This window comes from Erpetoichthys calabaricus, chromosome 3, assembly GCF_900747795.2.
Source record: "Erpetoichthys calabaricus chromosome 3, fErpCal1.3, whole genome shotgun sequence".
Classification (NCBI taxonomy): Eukaryota; Metazoa; Chordata; class Cladistia; order Polypteriformes; family Polypteridae; genus Erpetoichthys; species Erpetoichthys calabaricus.
The window spans coordinates 204299594-204321268 of NC_041396.2; the positions used below are offsets into that span (position 1 = coordinate 204299594).

General features: G+C 39.7%; 1 protein-coding gene across 2 annotated transcripts in view; it reads left to right on the top strand.

Moving 5' to 3' along the window:
• akap12b (A kinase (PRKA) anchor protein 12b) overlaps positions 1-21440 on the top strand; it is a 153341-nt gene extending 131901 nt beyond the window's left edge. For both annotated transcript variants that reach the window (XM_028797692.2, XM_028797694.2), the window contains 2 exons: positions 4901-10805; positions 19627-21440. In XM_028797692.2, the coding sequence (XP_028653525.1) occupies positions 4901-10794 (5894 nt within the window). In that variant the 3' untranslated portion in view covers positions 10795-10805; positions 19627-21440. The remainder of the gene's footprint in view (positions 1-4900; positions 10806-19626) is intronic.
• The last annotated feature ends 235 nt before the right edge of the window (positions 21441-21675 follow it).

A 21675-nucleotide genomic window follows, 5' to 3' on the forward strand; every position in this document is an offset into this window, starting at 1 on the left:
AGCAGCTATTGCTTAAATTTCATCCACAATGAGACTATGGTTATAGAAATAATAATAATAATTCATTACATTTATATGAAATGAGATTTTGACTAAAGCAATGTCCAGCCAATCAGACAAACAAATGTAAACGTAACCTTAACTTGGTCTGCGTGTCTTGATTGTTTGAGGTAATGATAATTGACACTTTATGCCATCTTGACTTGCAAAACACACACGTTATCTGTGTTTACCATTCAGATTATGTACCATACTTCTGAGTTCTACCATAGCAGAAGATGAGTGTCTTGAGTTTGTTTCAGCTTTTTCGCTAAAGTAATATACAGTCATGCACACTGTTGTGGCTATGAAAGTGTCACTTCATCATAAGAAGAGCATATTTAGTAGAAGGTTACTAGTCAGCACAAGAAAATTGTTAGTTGTTTTTCATTTTCAAAGGGTTTCATTAAATAAGGAAGGATTTATTTAACACATTTCTGTTTAATAAATAATTTTGCAGTTTGAACACCTTAGGTTTACTGTTTACTTTTGGCCATTTATGAACCCAGAATTGAATTTTAGGAATGCCAGTACCTTGCAACCCAAGAAAAGACAGTTGTCTCAGTTTGTGGAACAGAATAACATGTTTCAGCTGTGCTAACACAATTACAGAATTTTCTCAAAGAACCAACTACAATTTAAGAATGAGCTAAGAGAACATACCATTAAGACACTGGAATAATGGCTGCTGAAAATAGGGCTTTGTAGTCATTTGTGATCATATACTGTATATATAATTTAGTAATGTTTTACTTAAGCAATAACACAAATGTTTTTGTCAGAATGTTGTTGTGTTTGTCAGTATTTGGAGCAGTACAATGTTGTACCGTGTTGGCCATAGATTTATACAGGAAAAAGTAGGGTGAAATGACCCCTTTTATTGGCTAACTAAATAGATTACAAATGCAAGCTTTCGAGGCAGCTGAGGCCTCTTCATCAGGCAAGGTGTAACAAAGAAACTGAAAAATACTCTAGCTTATATTGGGACAGCAAAGTGATTTTTTTCTTTCATCTTAACAACCTTTTTATTCAAATGTTAGCAAATTAATAAACCTTAGATGAATTAACCCTGAAAGAAGAGAACAATGAACTAATAAAATGTAAAGATAAGATAACCATCACTAGAGAAAGTTTTTTTTGAAGTGCATTGTCTGTAAGATAGGCCTCTGATGTAGTCAGCTAGTCAATCAGTCTGTTAGTCCACATATCTGGTCATAAAACTCTTGTCTCTATTCAGACCATTTTGTAGAGTATTGAATCAGTATCAGTATCAGTATTTGGAGTCATTTTGCTTACTGAAGAATAAGCAGTGCTATTGCGCAGAACTCGCTGGCAAAGAATAAAATGCCTTCAGAGAGACCACGTTAAAGAGAGCTTGTGGGCCCGTAACTGCTTTGTGAAGCTAAGTGGCTGAGTTACAACAGGCTTTAGGTTACTATTTTGGAATGTGAACACTTATCAAAAAGAAAGTCAAAAATAATGATATTGTTGATGTACTTTATGTTCAGCAGGAGTTCTTGTGAACGTCTCAAGGAAAAGCATGTTACAATGATCATTAATGGGTATTAACATTTTTTTCAGAAAAGTATGTACAAATCTATAATATTTTGCTTTATGAAGTTCATACGTCTCACAAAAAGGGACGGTGGAATTGTGAATAACACAATGCATAGAACTAATCACAGAAGACACCAAAACTTGTCTAACTTGGACGAGACCTATCTACACTATCTGAACATTGCACATACACTTTCCCTCATCTTCCATCACACTTTTGTCCAGCTAAACATCTTTCTACAGGTACATCTGTATCAGTGAGTTATTATATCTTTTCAAAGACCATTGGCTTCCCTGCTGTTTCCATCTTTATGGTCATTTGATAAGGTACTTTTCCTTACAAATCTTATATCTACTGTCCTTTGATAAAGTTTGCATAATATGTTTTCTCCTAGTATCATTAACTAAAAGAGCAGCTTGGCTAGGTTATTCATTTACAACTGAACTGTGTTAGTCACCCACACCAAACTGTAACATTAGCAGGAGTTTGTGGTTGATATCTCCCTTGAGTATGCTGTGCAAAAAATTAAAGCCCCATCACACTTGCTCTTGAACCAGGTGATAATGCGCCTTTTCTTCACCCAGGTACTAACCTGGGTACATGATCATTATCACAATTCATTTTAGAAAAGTGATTTCAAGAAGGGGCAGCACAGTGGTGCAGTGGGTAGTGCTGCTGCCTTGCAGTTAGGAGACCTGGGTTTGCTTCCCGGGTCCTCCCTGTGTGGAGTTTGCATGTTCTCCCCATGTCTGCGTGGGTTTCCTCCGGGTACTCGGGTTTCCTCCCACAGTCCAAAGACATGCAGGTTAGGTGCATTGCCGATTCTAAATTGTCCCTAGTGTGTGTGTGGTGTGTGTGTGTGTGTGTGTGTGTGTGCCCTGTGGTGGAATGGCGCCCTGCCCGGGGTTTGTTTCCTGCCTTGCGCCCGGTGTTGGCTGGGATTGGCTCCAGCAGACCCTCGTGACCCTGTAGTTAGGATATGGCGGGTTGGATAATGGATGGATGGATTTCAAGAAGAAACTCTTTACACAAATTTCAGAAATAATATAATTAGAATATGATTATTACATGGTGGCACAGTGGTAGCGCTGCTGCCTCGCAGTAAGGAGACGTGGGTTACCTGCCCGGGTCCTCCCTGCGTGGAGTTTGGATGTTCTCCCCGTGTCTGCGTGGGTTTCCTCCGGGTGCTCCGGTTTCCTCCCACAGTCCAAAGACATGCAGGTCAGGTGCATTGGTGATCCTAAATTGTCCCTAGTGTGAGCTTGGTGTGTGTGTGTGTCCTGTGGTGGGTTGGCACCCTGCCCGGGATTGGTTCCTGCCTTGCACCCTGTGTTGGCTGGGATTGGCTCCAGCAGACCCCCGTGACCCTGTGTTAGGATATAGTGGGTTAGAAAATGGATGGATGGATGGATGAATATTCTAAGGCATATCTAAGTTAACATAAATTGGTTTAAATAGAACACTGACTTAGTTGTTATCAATTTGCTTTTCAGTAGGCTATTTCCACTGAGCTGCAAGTAATTACAGCGGGGAAAATAAGTATTGAACGTGACAAAATGTTTTTCTCAGTAAATGTATTTCTAATGGGGCTGTTGACATGAAATTTACACCAGATGTTGGTAACAACCCACGTAATCCACTCATACAAAGAAATCAAAACAAATAAGTCCATAAATTAAGTTATGTGTAATATAGTGCATTGAATCATTATAAATAAAAACAGTGATAAAAGAATTGTTTGCATATGTTAGACTCTTGTGTTATGTGATTTTCTGATTCAAATGAACTCCACTTTCTGAAAATATACTGCAGTTTACATTAAGATTAAATCACTTCATGAAGTTACTTTGTTTCAGCCTGAAATGATGGTTCTGCAGGGCACATAATTAAAAGGCTGCAGAGGAGCTGCAAATCTCTAAACTGTGCTGCCCTTGCCATCTATGCAGGGACCAAAGATAAAAGACAGTTTTGCTAATATACAGTAATCTGTAACTCTTAACAAGGTCACTTCCAAGACCTTAAATATTTGATGTAGAGGGGACTGCATCCTTGTAGTGTCCCCCCTTCAATGTAGTAATGTTAGTTTGTCTTAATGATCCACAGTTATTTATATGCACTATTTTCAGAAGTCTTGCATCTCCATTCAAAATGCATTTCCCAGTTTCATAGTGAACAATGATTGGTGTTTATTCATATCCCAGAAGCTACCAGTGCCAGAAAAATGACACAATAACAACATACTTCTGTATGTCTCTATATATACAGTATTTAAAAAAAAACTGACCACCTTAGGTTATATCTGTACTGCAAATGAATCTCTATCGAGAGAGAGAGTTTCTATTGTAGTACAATATAACTAAAAAGTAAATCACTACAATATATTTTCTGTATACCCCACAGCGCTAAAGTGATTTCAATTAGATAGATAGATAGATAGATAGATAGATAGATAGATAGATAGATAGATAGATAGATAGATAGATAGATAGATAGATAGATAGATAGATAGATAGATACCTTATTAATCCCAAGGGGAAATTCACATACTCCAGCAGCAGCATATTGATACAAAAAAAAAAAAATATTGAATTAAAGAGTAATAAAAATGCAGGTAAAAACAGATAATAACTTTGAATAATGTTAACGTTTACCCCCCTGGGTGGAATTGAAGAGTCGCATAGTTTGGGGGAGGAACGATCTCCTCAGTCTGTCAGTGGAGCAGGACAGTGACAGCAGTCTGTCGCTGAAGCTGCTCCTCTGTCTGGAGATGACACTGTTTAGTGGATGCAGTGGATTCTCCATAATTGATAGGAGCCTGCTCAGCGCCCGTCGCTCTGCCACAGATGTCAAACTGTCCAGCTCCATGCCTACAATAGAGCCTGCCTTCCTCACCAGTTTGTCCAGGCGTGAGGCGTCCCTCTTCTTTATGCTGCCTCCCCAGCACACCACTGCGTAGAAGAGGGCGCTCGCCACAACCGTCTGATAGAACATCTGGAGCATCTTATTGCAGATGTTGAAGGACACCAGCCTTCTAAGGAAGTATAGGCAAGATTCTGCAGGCCTTTGACATCACTTGAATGTGTACTGAAAGAAAAATGATACAACTGAGTAATATATTTTGTGTTAGCTTGTCATTTAAACAGTTGTCTTCCTTAGACATGTATTAGCTTTTACTTGGCTTAGATAAGTATTAATATTCTTGTGATTCAGGCATATAAACTGTAGCTGTTTCTAGACAAACAGCACCAAATACAGAATCTGTAAGTCTAAACTAATCAATATCTTTATTTGCCTTCATTACAGTTGGTCAAGGTGACCCTGCTGCAGTGGCACAGAAAGAAGAAGCAGTGGAGAAAATGGAAACTGTGCAGGAGGAAGATACTCCTCACATAAATGGAGAAAAGTTAATAGAAGATGCTTCACCATCTGCAAGTGAAGGTTCGCCAGTGGACGAAAAACTTGGAGAGGAGGAAAAGGCAGCAGAACAACAAACCACTGAAGTGGGATTTAAAAAGGTCTTCAAATTTGTGGGCTTTAAGTTTACACTGAAGAAAGATAAGAATGAGAAGCCTGATCCAGTTCAGTTGTTGACTGTTAAAAAAGAAGATGAGGATGCCAGCAGCTCAGAAGCAGAGAAGGAATCAAAGTCCGAGGCACCTGTTGCAGAACCAGAAAAAACTGAAAAACCCAGTACAATACTAGAAGAAGATCTTGAAGAAACAAAGACAGAAATAGATACCACTACTGAAGTCCTAGCTGAAAAAGTTAATGGAGAAGCCAGTGAAAGTCCAGTTGAAGTAGTAGACAGTCCAGAAATAAGTAAAGAACCAGAAAAGCCAGATGAATCTCCAACTAGTCCAGTGCTTCAAGAGACACAATCTCCCCTTAAAAGGTTTTTCACCCAAGGACTATTTTCAACTTTAAGAAAAAGAACAAGTTTTAAAAAGTCAAAAGAAGAAGATCAGCCTGTTAAGCTTGAAGAGGAAAAGAAAGAAAATGATGAAAAAAAATCCCCTGTAGTAGAATGTGAAAGTCCAGAAGAAACTAGTGGAGAAAAGTTGAGTGAACAGGTGCAAGACACAGAAGCATCAGTGGAAGGAGATGTAAAGGAAATTGGAGAAGTTATTTCAGACGAACCAAAAGTTGTAGTTCCAGAGCACCAAATTTTAGAGGATAATGCTGACCTGAAAGTTGCACTTGAAGTGGAAGTGAAAATAGAAGACCCAAGTGCTGATTCAGGAGAATCCACAGTTGATCATGTTGTAGAGGTAAAAACTGAAGAAGAAGCAAAAACTGAAGTAGAAGCTTCAGAATCTGAAGGTGAAAAAACTGTGAAAGAGGAGATTCAGTCTGAAAAACCCATGGACAAAACTGAACCTGAACCAGAGTTGACACAAGATGCATTAGATGAGAATCTTATTCTGGAGGAGTCAGGTGTGGAAGACAGTACCGAAATCAAACAGCAAGTTGTAACTGCCGAACACAATCTGTTAAACTCTCAGGAAAAAGCCAAACTTCAGGGTAGTCCCCTGAAAAAGCTTTTTACAGGTACTGGTCTTAAAAAACTATCGGGAAAAAAGCAAAAAACTAAAAAAGAAGAAGAGGGGAAGGTTGCACATTCATCTGAAAATGGTTTTGATCAGCTGCAATCATCTTCAGAATCAGCTGAGGGTCAGAAAGTGGATAGCTTGCCATCATCCCCGGAAGAATGTACAGAACAAGTTGTGGCTGAAACTGTTATAACAGAGATGACTGGGCCTGAAGGAGACGGAGAAGGTGCTACTTCTGATGGAGAGAGAAAGAAGGATGGCATCACTCCATGGGCTTCTTTCAAAAAACTAGTCACACCAAAAAAGCGTGTAAAAAGACCTTCTGAGAGTGACAAAGAAGATGAGCCAAATGAAAAGGTAAAAGGTGCAACTTTGTCTTCAACAGACAGTTCTGCATCTGCTGAAAAACATGAAGAGCCTAAAGCAAGTGAGGAGGAACAGAAACTGGAGCGAAGCACAGAAGAACCCAAAAAGAAAGTTGACACCTCAGTCTCTTGGGAAGCTCTTATTTGTGTCGGTTCATCTAAAAAGAGAGGCAGGAAAACATCAGATTCGGATGAGGAGTCACCAAAAGTAGCGGAGGAAACTCAAAACACAGAGGAATCTGTAAAGGGTAAGGATACAATTGCAGAATCTCCTATAACAAGCTCCCATGAAGCAGACAATGAAGCAGGTGGATCATCTCCAGAACAAGGTGGAAGTCCTTCTGACGGGGAAGGGGTGTCTACATGGGAATCATTTAAAAGACTGGTAACACCAAGAAGAAAAGCCAAGTTAGAAGATAAGCTAGAAGACTCTGCAGTAAATTCCACACATGAACAAATTCCTTCTGATAGTGAAATTGCAAAAGAGGAGTCTTCATTTTCATTAAAGAAATTAATACCAGGGCGCAGGAAGAAAAAGTCTGATGGTAAACCTGAACCAGGCCTAGGAGAGGACGCACACAAAATCCCAGGAGAATCAGAAAATGGAGAAGACTCTGATACCCCAGCAGTAGTCCCATTATCAGAGTATGATGCCACAGAGACCGAGCAAGTTGAGCTAGTGAAGGACACCACTATGAAAGAAGTAAAGCATGAGACTGATCTGGTAAATGATGTTGTAATTCAGCAAGTTCAGGAAGCAGCTGTGGAAATGGAACCTAAGGTGATAGTGGAGAAAGCAAGTGAAATTACTGCAATAGATGGAGATACTACTGAACTTCCTGAGAGGAATATATTGGATGTTGATGAAAGATCACCATCGTGGATATCAGCTAAAGTTATGGAACTGGTAGTTGATCAAAAAGCTGAGAATTTAAGCAGACGTCAGCAGCTAAGTGATATAGCTGAAGAAGAATCTGCTGTGATCACTAAAACACCAGTAGAGATGTCAAAGCAGAATAATCAAGAAGACACCATTGCTGAAGATATAGTTGAGTTGACATCGGAAGCAGTTACTGCATTAGATCAAGCACCTGAAGAAATAATTGCAGAAGAGACTGAAATGGTGTCAGCAGTGTCCCAGCTAAGCGAGTCATCTGCAACATCAGGCAATGTAACCCCTGTTCCAGAAATAAATGTTTGTGAAGTGAAACAAACAGATGAAGTATTGCAGGAAGCTGCTGAAAAGATGAAACTTACTTCTGTTGTACTCTCAGCCACAGAGACTGCTCCTTTAGAAGAAACAGCTGTGGTTGTAACTTCAACACAACTTGTGGAATCAGCAGTTGAAAGTGATACAACTCAAGAATTGATGCACAGAGAAGCAAAGGCAGTTTCGTGGTCAACTGATCTGTCCACGGAAGACCTTGAAGTGTCTGAAACACGGCTTGCAAAAACCACAGTTGAAGTAATTACTGTGGTGATGGAAGCAGTTTCTTCAGAGTTAGCTGCTGAAGAAAGAATAGAGACAGAAGTAGTCGATAAATCAATCCAGACAACAGAAATTTCTGAAATATTAATGGGAATGCAAGGAAAAACAGAAGATAAACCTAATATCTGTGAACTGAATGAAGAAGTAATTGAGACTTTTGAACCTACAGTCAAGGATGATGTTATTGCAGAGATACTACATGCCCCAGTAATGGAGGAACGAACTGAAGCACAGTCCACAGTGAAGAAAGAAGAATTTGTACAATCCTTAAAATGTTTGTCAGAAGAAACCCCTACTCTGTTGAAGCCAGAAGAAATGTCTGAAGAGAAGAAAGATGAGGGAATATCTGAAAAGATTTTAGAAGAAGAGGTAGTGCAAAAGAGTGAGTTCATTGAAGTGCAGACAGAGAGTGTAGTTTCTTTGGGAGAAGTAATCACAGACACTCCAAATGTAGAAGAAGAAGGACCTGCTGTGTCAGCTGTTGAAGATGTTGTCTGTACCCATCATATAACTGTTAGTGAAACCTCACCAACAGAAGAAAGGGTGCAGGAACTTGTGGAAGTCAAAGAGGTTGCAGATACTTGCCAGGCCCCAGTTGAAGAAATTACCCAGTCTGTACCACAGGAAGAAATTACCTTAATTAATGAGGTTGAAGTGCTGGAAAGCTTGGAGACACAGGAAACTGTGTTTCCTGTAACTGTAGCTGAGGTAGAAGAACAGGTTGTGAAAGAAACTGCTAATGAGATTGAACCACTATTAGAAACATTACAGTCTGAAGTGATAGCGATAACCGCAGAAGAAGTTGTCTCAACTGCACTAGTAAATGCCTATGCTGAGCAGATGAAACATGAAGTTGTCCCACCATGCAAAGATGAACACGAAGTCTCTGAAACCACAGCTGTAGTAGTAGGACCAGAACTTGAAGCTGCAACAGGCATTGTACTTGAAGAAGTAGTTCAAAAAGAGATGGGAGAAGATGTTGTGATCATGACATATACAGCACCAGTCTGCTCTAAAGAAATATTGGATGAGAAGCAAGAGGACATAGAAGCAGCAACAGTCTCTACAGCTCCAACAGAGCTACAGGAGTGTAATATACAGACATTAGCAATTGAGAAACAGAGTAAAATCATAGCTGAAAATATAATTCAGAATGTTGTTGAAAGTTTTACAGAAAGAGTGACCGAATGTCATGAAAAGAAAGATTGTACTGAATCAGAGGCAAAGCCTGAACTGGAAGGTACAGAAGTGATACCAACCGATGGACCTGAACAAGTCACAGAAAGCATGGACGACTTAGTAGTGATAAAGCTTGGGTCTGATGTCCATCAGGAAGAACCTGTTCAGGTTAAAAGTAAAAGTGAAGAGCCATTTGTCATAGTTAAACCAACAGATGAATCTGTGCTGGAGGAAGAAATTCATGTTACAACAGAAAATCAAGAAACACTAATTGAGATGGCAGAGCACAGACATTTAACAAGCCCTGAAGATACAATCAAAGAAAGTGAACCTGATGCAGCAGGAATTTCAAGTAAAATAAAAGACGATGTTGAAGTGAAAGTCCAAGAGGACGTGGAGGTGGATCCAAGCAGAAAAGTGATTCAGGAAGCTGATGAAAGTTGCAGCCAAAATGCTGAAGCAGACACAGTTTGTCAAGAAGGTCAAGTAGAAGAGCTCATTGGTGAAACAAAAGATATCAAAATTGTGCAGTTAGAAGATTCTGAAACTCAGGGAGCCATGGAGCAAGAAGAAAGCAAAGAATTCATAACTGAACCTGAGAGCTACTCTGGGGACCAAGAACAAGTTCATGATGATATAGATGACAGTCTTGTTCATTTATCTGAGGAAGTACAGCCACAGGAAATGCATAAGCCTGAGATGGATGTGTGTCACAGAGCAGTGGAAATGAATGAAGAAGTTAAAGGAATTCCTGTTGAAAATCAAGAAGAAGTGCAATGTGAAAGGTTAGTGGAAGAAGGTAAAAAGGGTGAAGAAGTAGTTAGTCAGTCAACAAGCCATGATGAAATATCAGATGATGTTCAGTCCCAGCATGAAACCATAACAGAAATTGAAAGTGAGGTAAAATTTACACCAGCGGAAACTGTTGCATTACTAGATACAGTTGATAAGGAAATAATCTCAAAAGATGCAGAGAGTCAAGAATTGATGGTACAAGAAGGAGAAAGTGAGCCATATGCAGAAGAGATTGTGAATGATAAGGCAAAAGAGAAAGAAGATATAGAGAGACTTGAACATCAAGTGGAGGGCGACCAGGAGCCAGAAACAGTGGAATGTGTAGCTGCTGACAAACCACATGTTGATGCACAGGAGAAGGATAGTCATGAGTTGACCCTCAAAAATGAAATCGAAAAGAATACCTCAGTAGATGTTCTGAAGAGTAAAATCTTGGCTTCAGAAGGGCTTTCAGAATTGAAGGAAAAAGATCAGCAGTTGAGTACAGATCCAGAGAAAACATGTAGTGATGATGTTCACGACGTGGCGGAATCTCAGACAACAGCAGGAACAGAAAAGAATCAGATGGAAATGAAGGAGGAAAATGAGAGAGAGCAAACATCAAAAGCTAAAGGTGTACTAATTCAGACACAAGAAGCAGAAAGTACACAGAGTAATGAAACTCTACCACAAGTCACAGTAGGAAAAGAATCTGAGGTGGAGAGAATCCAAGAAGCTGAAGAAGAGGAGGAGAAAGATTTGGCAAAATCAGAACCCAGTTCGGATGCAGTGGCTGAGCACCGTTGTCAAAATGCTGTACAACAGATAGTGACATCATGAAATCAGAAAAGGTATGCCACTGTTATGGTTTGGATTCTCCTAGACGTTTACTACAAGTTAAATATAGTATACTACATTGTATATAGGTTGCATTGAAAAGATGTCAAATTTGGCAGAGGTTAGGTTCCTGGATACCCGTATAAGCATGAATTCACTTATGCATGGAGTCAGTTTACAGAGACTCAAGCGCCATAAAATCACATTTAGTAAATTGTACAAAGTTGACTAAAATGGCTGACAGAACCCTTTTACTGCCACAAAAATATTAGTGTCACCCCTTTGTAAGATAGCTTAAAGGTCCTCTCTTCTTCCAAAGTCCACAAGAAGAGCATCAAAAGTGAAAAGTCTTTTGCTGTGCAAGCATCATCATGTGAAATGCCAATGAAGATTTTGTATTCTGCCCCATTTAATATTTTATTTAAATTGTAAAGCTCAGGTACAGACCGTAATAGAATACTTTATGGTTTCTGTACATTTAGTTTGCACAAATGTGTAGTGTAAACGTGTTAAGTACATGAATTGTGGAACAAGGTGAGCCAGCCGATATGGCGGGGATAGAAATTTCCATCATGGCACAGGTTGTCAAAGAAAACTGCATTACTTGCAAAGCTGTTTATGAGGTATGATATCAAACTCACGATCAGCATTGTTCTGATTAGCCGTACAGCTTGATTCTCAATAGGATTAAACACAACATCTGCAATCTCAGCCACTTCACAGACCACAAAGGTAAGCAACTAACTGGCTGAGCTGAAGAAAAGCTTCTTTTAGCCAGGCCAGGCACACAGCATTGCTGTACCACTCGGCTCTGACTTGTAGCAAAGGATATTACTGTAAGTGGTTGCTCCTTTTCTTACATGTAAGAAAGAGCTTGTGTTGAGTAGACTCACTTTTCAGGCAAATAATGTGAAATGAGTGGATGGTTGGTTCTGGGGGTTTGTCAGGTATGAACAAATTAGCCTGTAGTTTCTGTTAGTACCCGTAGTTCTTGTAATGAAATCTTACATCACAGGAACATTGGCATAGAATTTTAAAAAATGATAAATCTGTCAAGCAGTGATACTGTCAAGGGGCGGAACTGTTAAAGAGGCTTTGAATATTTAATATTTAGCATATCATATATATAGTTGGTCACGGTCAAAACTAAAACTTGTAATTAAGTAAGAACTGTAATTTACTGCATAAAAAAAGTGTCAGGTCAGTGTAAAGATAATGGAAAATTAGACTCAGTGATTCTAGAAAACGTTATTTGTGTTCTAATTTGTAATCTGTCAGTCATCTTCATTCTTATTTAACTGCTTAATCAGATTTAGGGTTAGATGGAAGCTGGAGCCTTTCCTGGAAGTACAGGGTGCAAAGCCCTAAACAGAGAGCTAGACACAGGTCCCACTCACTCACACTCCCAGAAGAATTCCCACGCAGGCTGAGGGAGAATGTGCCAAAGCCACATGAACAACAACTGGGCACAACTGAACCCGTGATCTGTGCACCAGCAGCACTAATCACTGTGTCACCCAAGTGCCACTCGGGCTACGTCCACACTGCTGCGTTTTCATTTAAAAACACAAACATTGGTCTTTGTTTTGTTGACACTATCCCAGTATTTTCAACCTCCACAAACATAGACAAAAACCTGTATGCTTCTGAAAATGCCGGCTTGGCATTGCAATGTGGATGGCTGAAAATGTGGACTTTTAAAAGTGCAGACTCTAATCATGCTTTGATTTGCTCTCATTATGTAGCCCTCTTCTGATTGGATCCCGCTTATTACAACGTCTCATTCCCTGATTGATTACCCTTCACAGAATAAAACCATATTCCGACATAGCAGACGTAGAGAAGCTGCTTTCCTTGGGGCTTGTTGTCTTGCTTACCTGGAACCTGTATGTCTCCATATTGTGTTTTGTACAGTTTAAATGCTTCTTACACGCACAAAAGGCAAATCATTTACTGGTCACTTCAGTTTTGTGTGATGAATCTCATGGCTGGAGGCATTACCATCCCTACAAGGATTTTTCCACCGATGTGTATGTGCCCAGTGTTGGCAAATGTCTACGTTATGTGTGTTTTTGGTCGTGTTAGTATGAACGGACAAACTTTCTTAAACAATATGAAAATGCTACTTTGGATGGAGATAGCGTGAACGTAGCCTTATTAGTGCTGTTACTGTGGGAGCTACCACACGGTGCTTCATACAGAAGTCAACAAAGTCGCAGCTTAAATGGCATTATTGAATGTAACAGATTTGTATGGAGAAAGATTTACATTGCCTGTATATTCATTGATGGTGAATACAAATTCTGTAGACACAGTTTTTAGATTTGATAAGGAAAATTTGGAAGTGTTTACATGTGTGTGTATGCGTCTTGAAACCCTGTTGCAGGCAGCCTAGCCAGATTTTGATTGAACCATGTAAAAGGTCATAGGTTGAGCCCTGGTTTGGACAATATGTAGAATACTTACAATAAGGTGGTCCAGTAAAGTAAAGCTTATGTAAATCATCCAGTAGTGATAATACAGAACATGACCGCAGATGTTAAAATGGAAAATCATACATATATGCAGTGCTGTCTGAGCAGTAAATCACTAAAGTACCATACCAGTGTATCTGGCAGTATGGCTTCTGTTAGACCAGGACCACTCATGTGCCTTCTTCAAGGAGGCGCTTTTCTTGGTAGTGTGCTATGGAGAAATTAACTTACAAAAGCTTGATCAATGGTAGAAGAGCGTAAACACAATAGAATGTCTGTTCAGTAAACTGTCAGTTTATTAGCCATATTCAAATCAAGACAATTCTCCTGCCTTGTGGTAATGGGAGATGTCGCCTTCCAAACCTGTGTGTTACCGTTACACTGCCATATTGGGTAAGCGGAATGAGGAAGGAGTTGAAGCTCAAACATGAACTTGCTTAAATGTGCCCAGATTTACACCGCGGACCTTATGGGTAGCCTGAATAGAGATTTGATTGAGATGAGGTCAATACGGCAATGAACAAATTTAAAGAGGTGTTGCCTTTCCTTCTCTAAATATCAATGTGACATCAACACGTTTTAAATGCTTGCTTTTTACACATGAAGATGGATGTATATGCTAGCAGTTGTTTAGGTAGTATGGTGGTGCTGTGGTTAGTTCTCAGCCAGGGTGTTGTCACCGTAGGGGTTTGAGCGTTTTCCTAGTGTTGACGGCAGGGTTTTTCTTTGCGTCTCTAGAGGCTCACACCTTGGATATTCAGTGTGTTGGCCTGATATGAGTGATAAATGTATACTTGAGTGTGTTCTCTGCTGGACTGAGTTCTGTCTGGGGGTTGCTCCCTCCTTCTGCTCTGTCCTGCTTTGTATTGGTTCTTCCCAGTTGGTCCTGAATTTGATTAAGAAAATTTAAAAAAAAATTAAAATACAGCCAAAAGTTTGTAATGACAATCAGCATTGTTTAATACAAGATACGCAACAGGTTATATGTTAAAGCTGTCAAGAGTTTCAATTTTTACCCTAACAACGCTATATTATTGTCTCAGTGATCTCCACATTATCCGCTATAACTCCGTCACATAGTAAACAGACCCTAGAAGAAACTATGGACAGTGAAACAGAATAATAAAAAAAACAAATTGGCCCATGCTGTTTGGAACGGGACAAATTTAAGACTTATATACAGAATGTGTAGTATAAACACCTAAATAACATTGCCAGAGTAGAGGCAAGTGCCTCTTTTATCACCAAGCTGACACCCTGCTTCAGTTATGTTTGTGGTCCTCTAAAACCTTCCAGATAGGAGGACTGGATGGGGTGTGTGTAAAATCTTGGGCTGTCTGCTAGGGAAAATCACCAGTATGAGAGGGGAAAACTGGCGTACAAATAGAGACCCAGTTAGAATATGCAAACTCCGTTCAGGCAGCGACTGGACTGGTGTTTGAGCCCAGGACTCCGGAAGCATGGAACAGTTGCACTAATCACTGCACCACCCTCGTCTGCAGTAAAATTGATCATATTGGCCAAACTTACATTGCTGATTGAACAAAAGAAAAGGGTCGGAGTGAAGTGAAAGGCAGCATTGCTACATTGTCCATATCTTTCATTACATACATTAACAAAGACTGGCAGCCAACTGATTGGCACTTATCAGTTATGTAATTAGACTTATACTGGTGCTGATTAATGAATAATTGCTCAATGCCAAAATGCCTTGAAGGAAAAAGGCCATTTAAAAGCTGATTAAATAAGAGACGCTCTCCTGGCCCATTCATGAAAAATCAGGATCATCAGTGAATATTTTCTTTATGGAGCCACCAGTCTCTTTCAAAATAACTGGCAGCAAGCAAAAAGAGCTGCAGTTGATATTCCTGAGAATGTCTGCATCAGAAATTGATTGCTTGACATTAAATGTAATAAATCAGTCCTGCTAACTTTTCTTTAGTCAGTGAGTGTGCATCTAAGAGCAGATGTTTTATTTATTTATTTAAAAGATTTTGAGGCCATTGATTAGAAATAAAAAGCAGATTTGTCAAAGACTGTTTTCACAAGAGAATTGTACCGATTATTAAACAAACAAAAAAAAAAAGGGCTTGGATCAGAACCAGAAGCAGCCGTGTCTGGAGAGTACAAACAATGCGATTATAAGAATATTGCAGAAGAAACAGTGGGATCAAAGAAATTCACATGGGTTTGGTTTGGCTTTTGCTCAGCACTGAGAACATAACCTGAAAGCTGTCTTCATGTTGCTTGCCAATAGGCCATACATCTGTATGTCAAGAACGAGCGAGCGTGAAGGCCGGTCCAGCTGAGAAGAATGAAACTCCATTGCATCTGATCCAACACAGCTGTTTCCTGCAGCAACCCACACCAGGACTATAGGATGTTTAAAATATGCACATAATTCATACGTGAAAGTGCAACAGATGTACGCATTGGGATAAATATTGTTTTATTTTTAAGTTATTAATGGCAGTTTTTTTTCTTCTGTAAAATTTGGATAAGAAAAAAGGCAGAAGTTCACATTGGCAGATTTTTCTCTGGAATGCGTTTTGTGACTGTAGTGTTCGTCTGAAATACTTACTGCATTGTGATCGATACTTTCAAATGGTGCAGCACAGCGGTGCTGCTGTGTCACAGCTTTAAATTCTGGCCCATTCACTGTCTACCAGGTGGAGGCCTGCCTTGTGTCAGATTTTCCAAGACAGGACCTATGACAGGGAACACTGAGCTCAGAAAATTAATGAATTTTGGCCCAATTAGTTTTGGCTCAAAAACTCAGACTCTTTCATCTAGCCTCTAATCAAAGCAGTGCCTCATATAAAATGGATATTTCTTCTAAAGATAGTCACATAATTGTCGAAAACGTCAACCTTTATTTTATATCGCTCTTTTTAGAGAGTATCATCACAAGGCACTTTACAAAGCATAACACTTGATAAACTGACCTACTATTCATATCAATTTAACTAGTTGCATTCTGTATAGTGCCCCTCGTCACAGTACAATTTAGACCATGGGTGTCGAACTCTGGTCCTGGAGGGCCGCAGTGGCTGCAGGTTTTCATTCTAACCCTCTTCTTCATCAGTTTTTTGCTTCTAATTAACTTCTTTTGCTGTAGTTTTACATAACTTGACTCAGGCCCCTTAGTTGTTACTTTTTCCTTAATGAGCAGCCAAACAATAAAGAGACACAAAACGAGCCGCCACACGACCAGCTCACCTGTGCCATCGCACAATATCTGAAAATAAAGAAAGGGGAGGTTGATCTCTTCGGTCACCAAAACATTTTGACCGTGTTCTTAGATAAAACAGAAAAATCAACAGTTTTTGGACATGTCTGCTGTGGCAGAATGAGAGCTGCAACAAACCATGGAATTAAATAACGGGTTTAATTAACAGCAAGAATCGACTTCTCATTAAGAGATTGGTTGGAGCTTGAAATCCCAGTTTAGCTGGTCATCTGTTGGCTCGTTTCACATCTCATTTCTGTTTGGCTGTCTTTTAATGAAGAAAGGAATAAATTCAGAGGACTGAATCTTTAAAAACAGGGCTATTAAAATGAAAGGGAAAGAAGTGAATTAGCAGTGAAAACGGGTCACTGATTAAGAAAAGGGTTAGAATGAAAACCTGCAGCCACTGCGGCCCTCCAGGCCTGGAGTTCGGCACCACTGACTTAGACAGTTAAATGCATTTTGTTGAGAACTAACATCTGTTGATATGATTTGCCCAAAATGTCAAACTATGGACATGCCACCAATCACAGGTACGGTGACTTCTTGTATATTGAAAACATTAAAGAAATTGAATAATAGTACAGTAGAACCCTGATTATATGAGGTAATGCAGGCAGGTGAAACGCAGATAAAATGGATAGCCACTACCATTTCAAATGAAAAATTATGGATATAAAAGATTTGCCACTTTATATGGTACAGTATTGCTTTTAAGCCTTTATTGGGTGTTAGTTCGACACAAAAAAAACCATTTGATTCTCCAAGTTGTACTGTGATGTGGGGGCTTTAGAAAGCATGAGAGCGCACAACAATAATCTGTGAAGGCCCAAACACAAGAGACCTCCCAAATGTGTGTTACGGGCGGTTTGTAGGCTCAGCATTGGGCAGCACCTGGATTGGATTTGCTCCCACGCTGTGGTGCCATCAGTAGTCTAATGTTTGGCTTTTCTCTCACTTCCCAAAGATATATTAGTGTGTTTAATTGATGACCCAATGCTAGGCTCACTAGTGTTAGTGTGGTGATCCCCAAGATGACAAGCTGATTCTTACCTTCTGCCTGATGCGGCCATAACCTTGTAATGGAGAGAATGAGTTAAGATAAAGGATGTATGCTAAGTGCTAAGATAACTCAAGTCCATCTGCGGTGGGTGTTTATGATGAATTCCAAGGTGGTGCATGTCAGGATGTAAAACATTACAAGAATGGTACAAATTGTAGCTCAGAACAATCTTATTTACTTTTCCGTAGAAAAATGGTAACAGTGAATGGTAGTACAGCCAAGGCAGAGGTAGATTGCTGGTATGTGTCTGGTGCCTTCCTACTGTGGCCTGTCCTGCTGGGCCACTGCTGTATTACAAAACGAACGCACATTGTGTGGTGTTGCCCGGATTGAGTCTTTGGGATGTGGAGGTGGCCTAAAAAACTTAATATGTCATGACTTTCAGCTCTAGCAACCATGAAATATGAAGAAGCCTCCCAGTGTATGACAGCCTTTGCGTCAGCCCTGCTCTGGGCTCTCCCTGCAGTGTAATAAAAATGACTGGCCGCTTGTTTCACATTCTCCATAAATGGAAATTATCCAGGAGCTAATGAGTCAGCATTTCTGCACACTGTTCCTCAGGGCCGAAAAGGCAGCAGAAGATCAGCAGAGTAAAATCAGAATAAAAACTCAAATGGAAATAAATCTTAGTAGCAGACTGTAGCCTTTCAGCTGCGAAGTGTATGCACAGGCTGCTTATCGTCTACCCTCACTAGCATCTTATTATCCCTCAATACACGGAATTACACTGAAAACCTGATATTTTAAGTTAAAAAGTATTCAGTGTGATTTGCTTGCAACAGACTTTTATAGGAAAGGTATTACATACGCTAGGCATTTCATATGTTAGCTATTTTGTAAAAGTTTGATTTCATGAGTCAAATGACCTGGCCCAGAGGATTGGTGGGAGATTACCATTAATGTGGCCATTGCCTTGTTTGTTTGAGACCCCTTGCGTTATCAGGAGATGCAGTTTATGTTCCTTCAGTCTAAGGTGTCCTAATGCATGACTTGAGTCGGGTCTCCCACAACCTGTCTGCAAGTTCTTAACAAATCACACTTGAAACTTTTTTAAGGTTGCCGACTTACTTTCCATAACTAGCTCCCTGTTTTGAATCCGGGTAAGATGCTTAAGGTGCCTTTTTATCTGATTTAAGGGAATGCATTCTTGGAAATTATGGTTGTATATGCGAATCGAGTTGACTAAAAATATTAAAACATTTAGGGTGGATGCCAAAGTGTGTACTACTTTGGCTATGTTTTCATTTAAAAACTGCTTTTAAACAAAAATGATGTGTGTTCTGACATTTCTTTACAAAAGCATCTACGGCCATAGTAAAACAACAGAAAATGCACATGATGTAGACATTGGTCTGTACTGGGCACGTATGCATCAGTGGAAGAATCAGTGAAAGAATGGTAATACCTCCGGCTATGGAAACAGTATGGAAACTATAACAAACAGTAAATTATTTGCTTTTTGCATATGTATGCAGCATTCAAACTGTGCAAAACACAATTTAGATGTATATTGGTAAGCAACAAGTGCCACTGAAAGTAACTCTTCTCTATCCACTATGATGGAAAAAAAAAATGGTTTTCTTCCATGAGGTGTGACCAATCAGGGAGTGAGATATTGTAATAAACAGCGTCCAATCAGGGAAGGGCTACCTAATAAGCACAAACAAATCAGTGCGATTAGAGCCTGCATGTCCAAACTTCTGTGTTATCACTCGTCCACGTCACAATGACAAGGTTGCATTTTCGGAGATATTCAGCTCTAAAGAGTGAATTTTCGGATATTGAAAACGCCAGGGTAGTGTGGATGAAAGATGAAAATGGAGACTAATGTCTGCATTTTTACATGAAAACGTAAGTAGTGTGAACATAGCCTTGGTCATGTAACACTGAAGAGCAAAACCATCAAAGGCTGCCAGCACTCCATGGACCCCTCAGCACGTAAATCAGTGAGAATTCACAGACTGTTGCCGTTACAGTTTTAATTTTAGATAAACCTTGAATTCACGTCACGCATGCCACCATATCATAAACTAACAAACTTTAACATTTATCCTTCTTGTCATCCACAGGCATACGAAGCAAGCAGATCCCAATTGCTTGTGATTAAAAAACCAGAAACTGCAAATGAAAGACTGAGGTCTGAATGCACTGACAATGATCACCGATGGTGTGTGTGTAGACAAGAGGGGCTGAGGAGAACACTACCCATGTACGTGCAGCTTCCTTCCTGACCAAAAGACAACCCCATGGACATGACTGGGAGCCTTACCCACAATCCTCCACTGTGCGCGCAGATCTAACATTGTTTCCAATGCTTTTAGCCAGAAGAGCTTGCATTAAATGTGATGCCTGACGTCGGCTGAGCTTCACATTCAATCCAGCACCCCAGTCCCATATATGTTAGCAGGGATGGCTGTGTGTCACGCTCGCCTTTGTGTGAGAAACCTTCAAAACAGGACGGTGTTTCCATGTATATTGTTTGTATATCCCTTTGTATTTATATTAATTATGTGCAAATGTGAAAATGTAAAGGTTTTCTTTATCTTTGTCCCTGAACTGTTGTATAGAGTATTCTTGGACTGCCATCATAAAAAAAAATGCGGCACTGCAAGTAAGCAAAAGTCCATGGAAATTGGAGAGCGGCCGCCTACTGGTGGGTGGGATGGGGGAGAATAAAGCAGCTTCAAAACTAGAACCCTGAACACAGCAGAGGGAGTGACAGCTTTTGCAATGACTATCCTGCTTTTCTGTTTTTAAATTATTGTCTTTCTAAGTTATTTTCAAATAATGATCCGTTACTTTCTGCTGGTTGTCGTTACAACCCATGTTGATTTCCAAAAACCGTAGATGTTAGGTAGCTGCTTGCTTTCAAAGTAGTAATAGTAGTAAGGAATTATTATTACTAATAATTCTGTACACCAATAATAGGCCTGTATAATGTAATCATTGGCATGCCTCCAGTGATTCATATATATATATATATATATACTAAATATATATAGTATATACTGTACATGCTCACAGATATACAGAAGTATATTTATATGTGTGTGATTGTTTGTGAATGAATGTGACTGTTAAATATATCAAATGAAAGCAAACAAAAAGTGGTGCATGGGTGTGTGTGTGTGTGTGTGTGTGTAGGAGTGTGTGTATACACATTTATCTGACCTTTGATAAAGCTCAAGCATTATGGACCAAACCTGAACTGCATCGAAGTAAAAGTAACATGTCAGTGAAGTCAACTGTATAAAATTAACTTTCAGACCTACGTCTTTTAGGACATATGTTAGCTACTGTCTAAGTAACGCTGAGTGGCGCCTCTCCAATTTCTCCAGCAGCGCTTGTTGACAGGCCGACTCCTTTGTAGGTTGGTAACTGTGCAGAGTAGTGAAATGGCTCCCCCCAGTGGACTTTCTTGTGAGGTGACAGACTTGCAGTTTAGACTATAGTCACAGTATGGCTTATTTGCAACTTGACTGGCAGTCCATTAAGGTCTACAAACAGCAAGTCCCTAAACTTAAGTTATTGCTAGAATGGCCAGATGAATTTATATGTGTTGTCTGCCAACCTTTTTTTTTTTATTATTATTTTTGTATTTTATTTGAATGAAAATTTTTAAAAATGTGAAGCAGAATCTGTTGTACCAAGGTGGCAGCTCCATTCTCTGTTAAGTACCATATATGGGCATGAGCTAACAAGAGACTCTTCAAACACAATCCGCTCCGGAGACTGGTATGCTTGCGTTAGTGTCCTCATGCTTTTTATAACACAAACCTGAATGTGAAGTTGGTAACATTTGTACAAATTGTATACCTATGTACCTTAAGTCATATTGTAATAATAGCTTCTAAAAATAAACTTAACAATACCTGTAGTATAAGCTGACATCATCTCTGTCATTTGTCAAGCCTCTGGGAAAGCACATGAACATTATGTGGGTCTGCTAACGTGAAGGAACATGGGAACTGTCTGCGATGATTTACTTGACTGTGGATCAGTCCCTCTCTTGTGTGACTGCATGTACAATCGCAGCTGTCCACTCCCACATTTGTGGCTGTGGTTGTGCAGGTCTGACATGAGACCACTTGCTGTTATAAGTTATTTTGCTTTCAGCT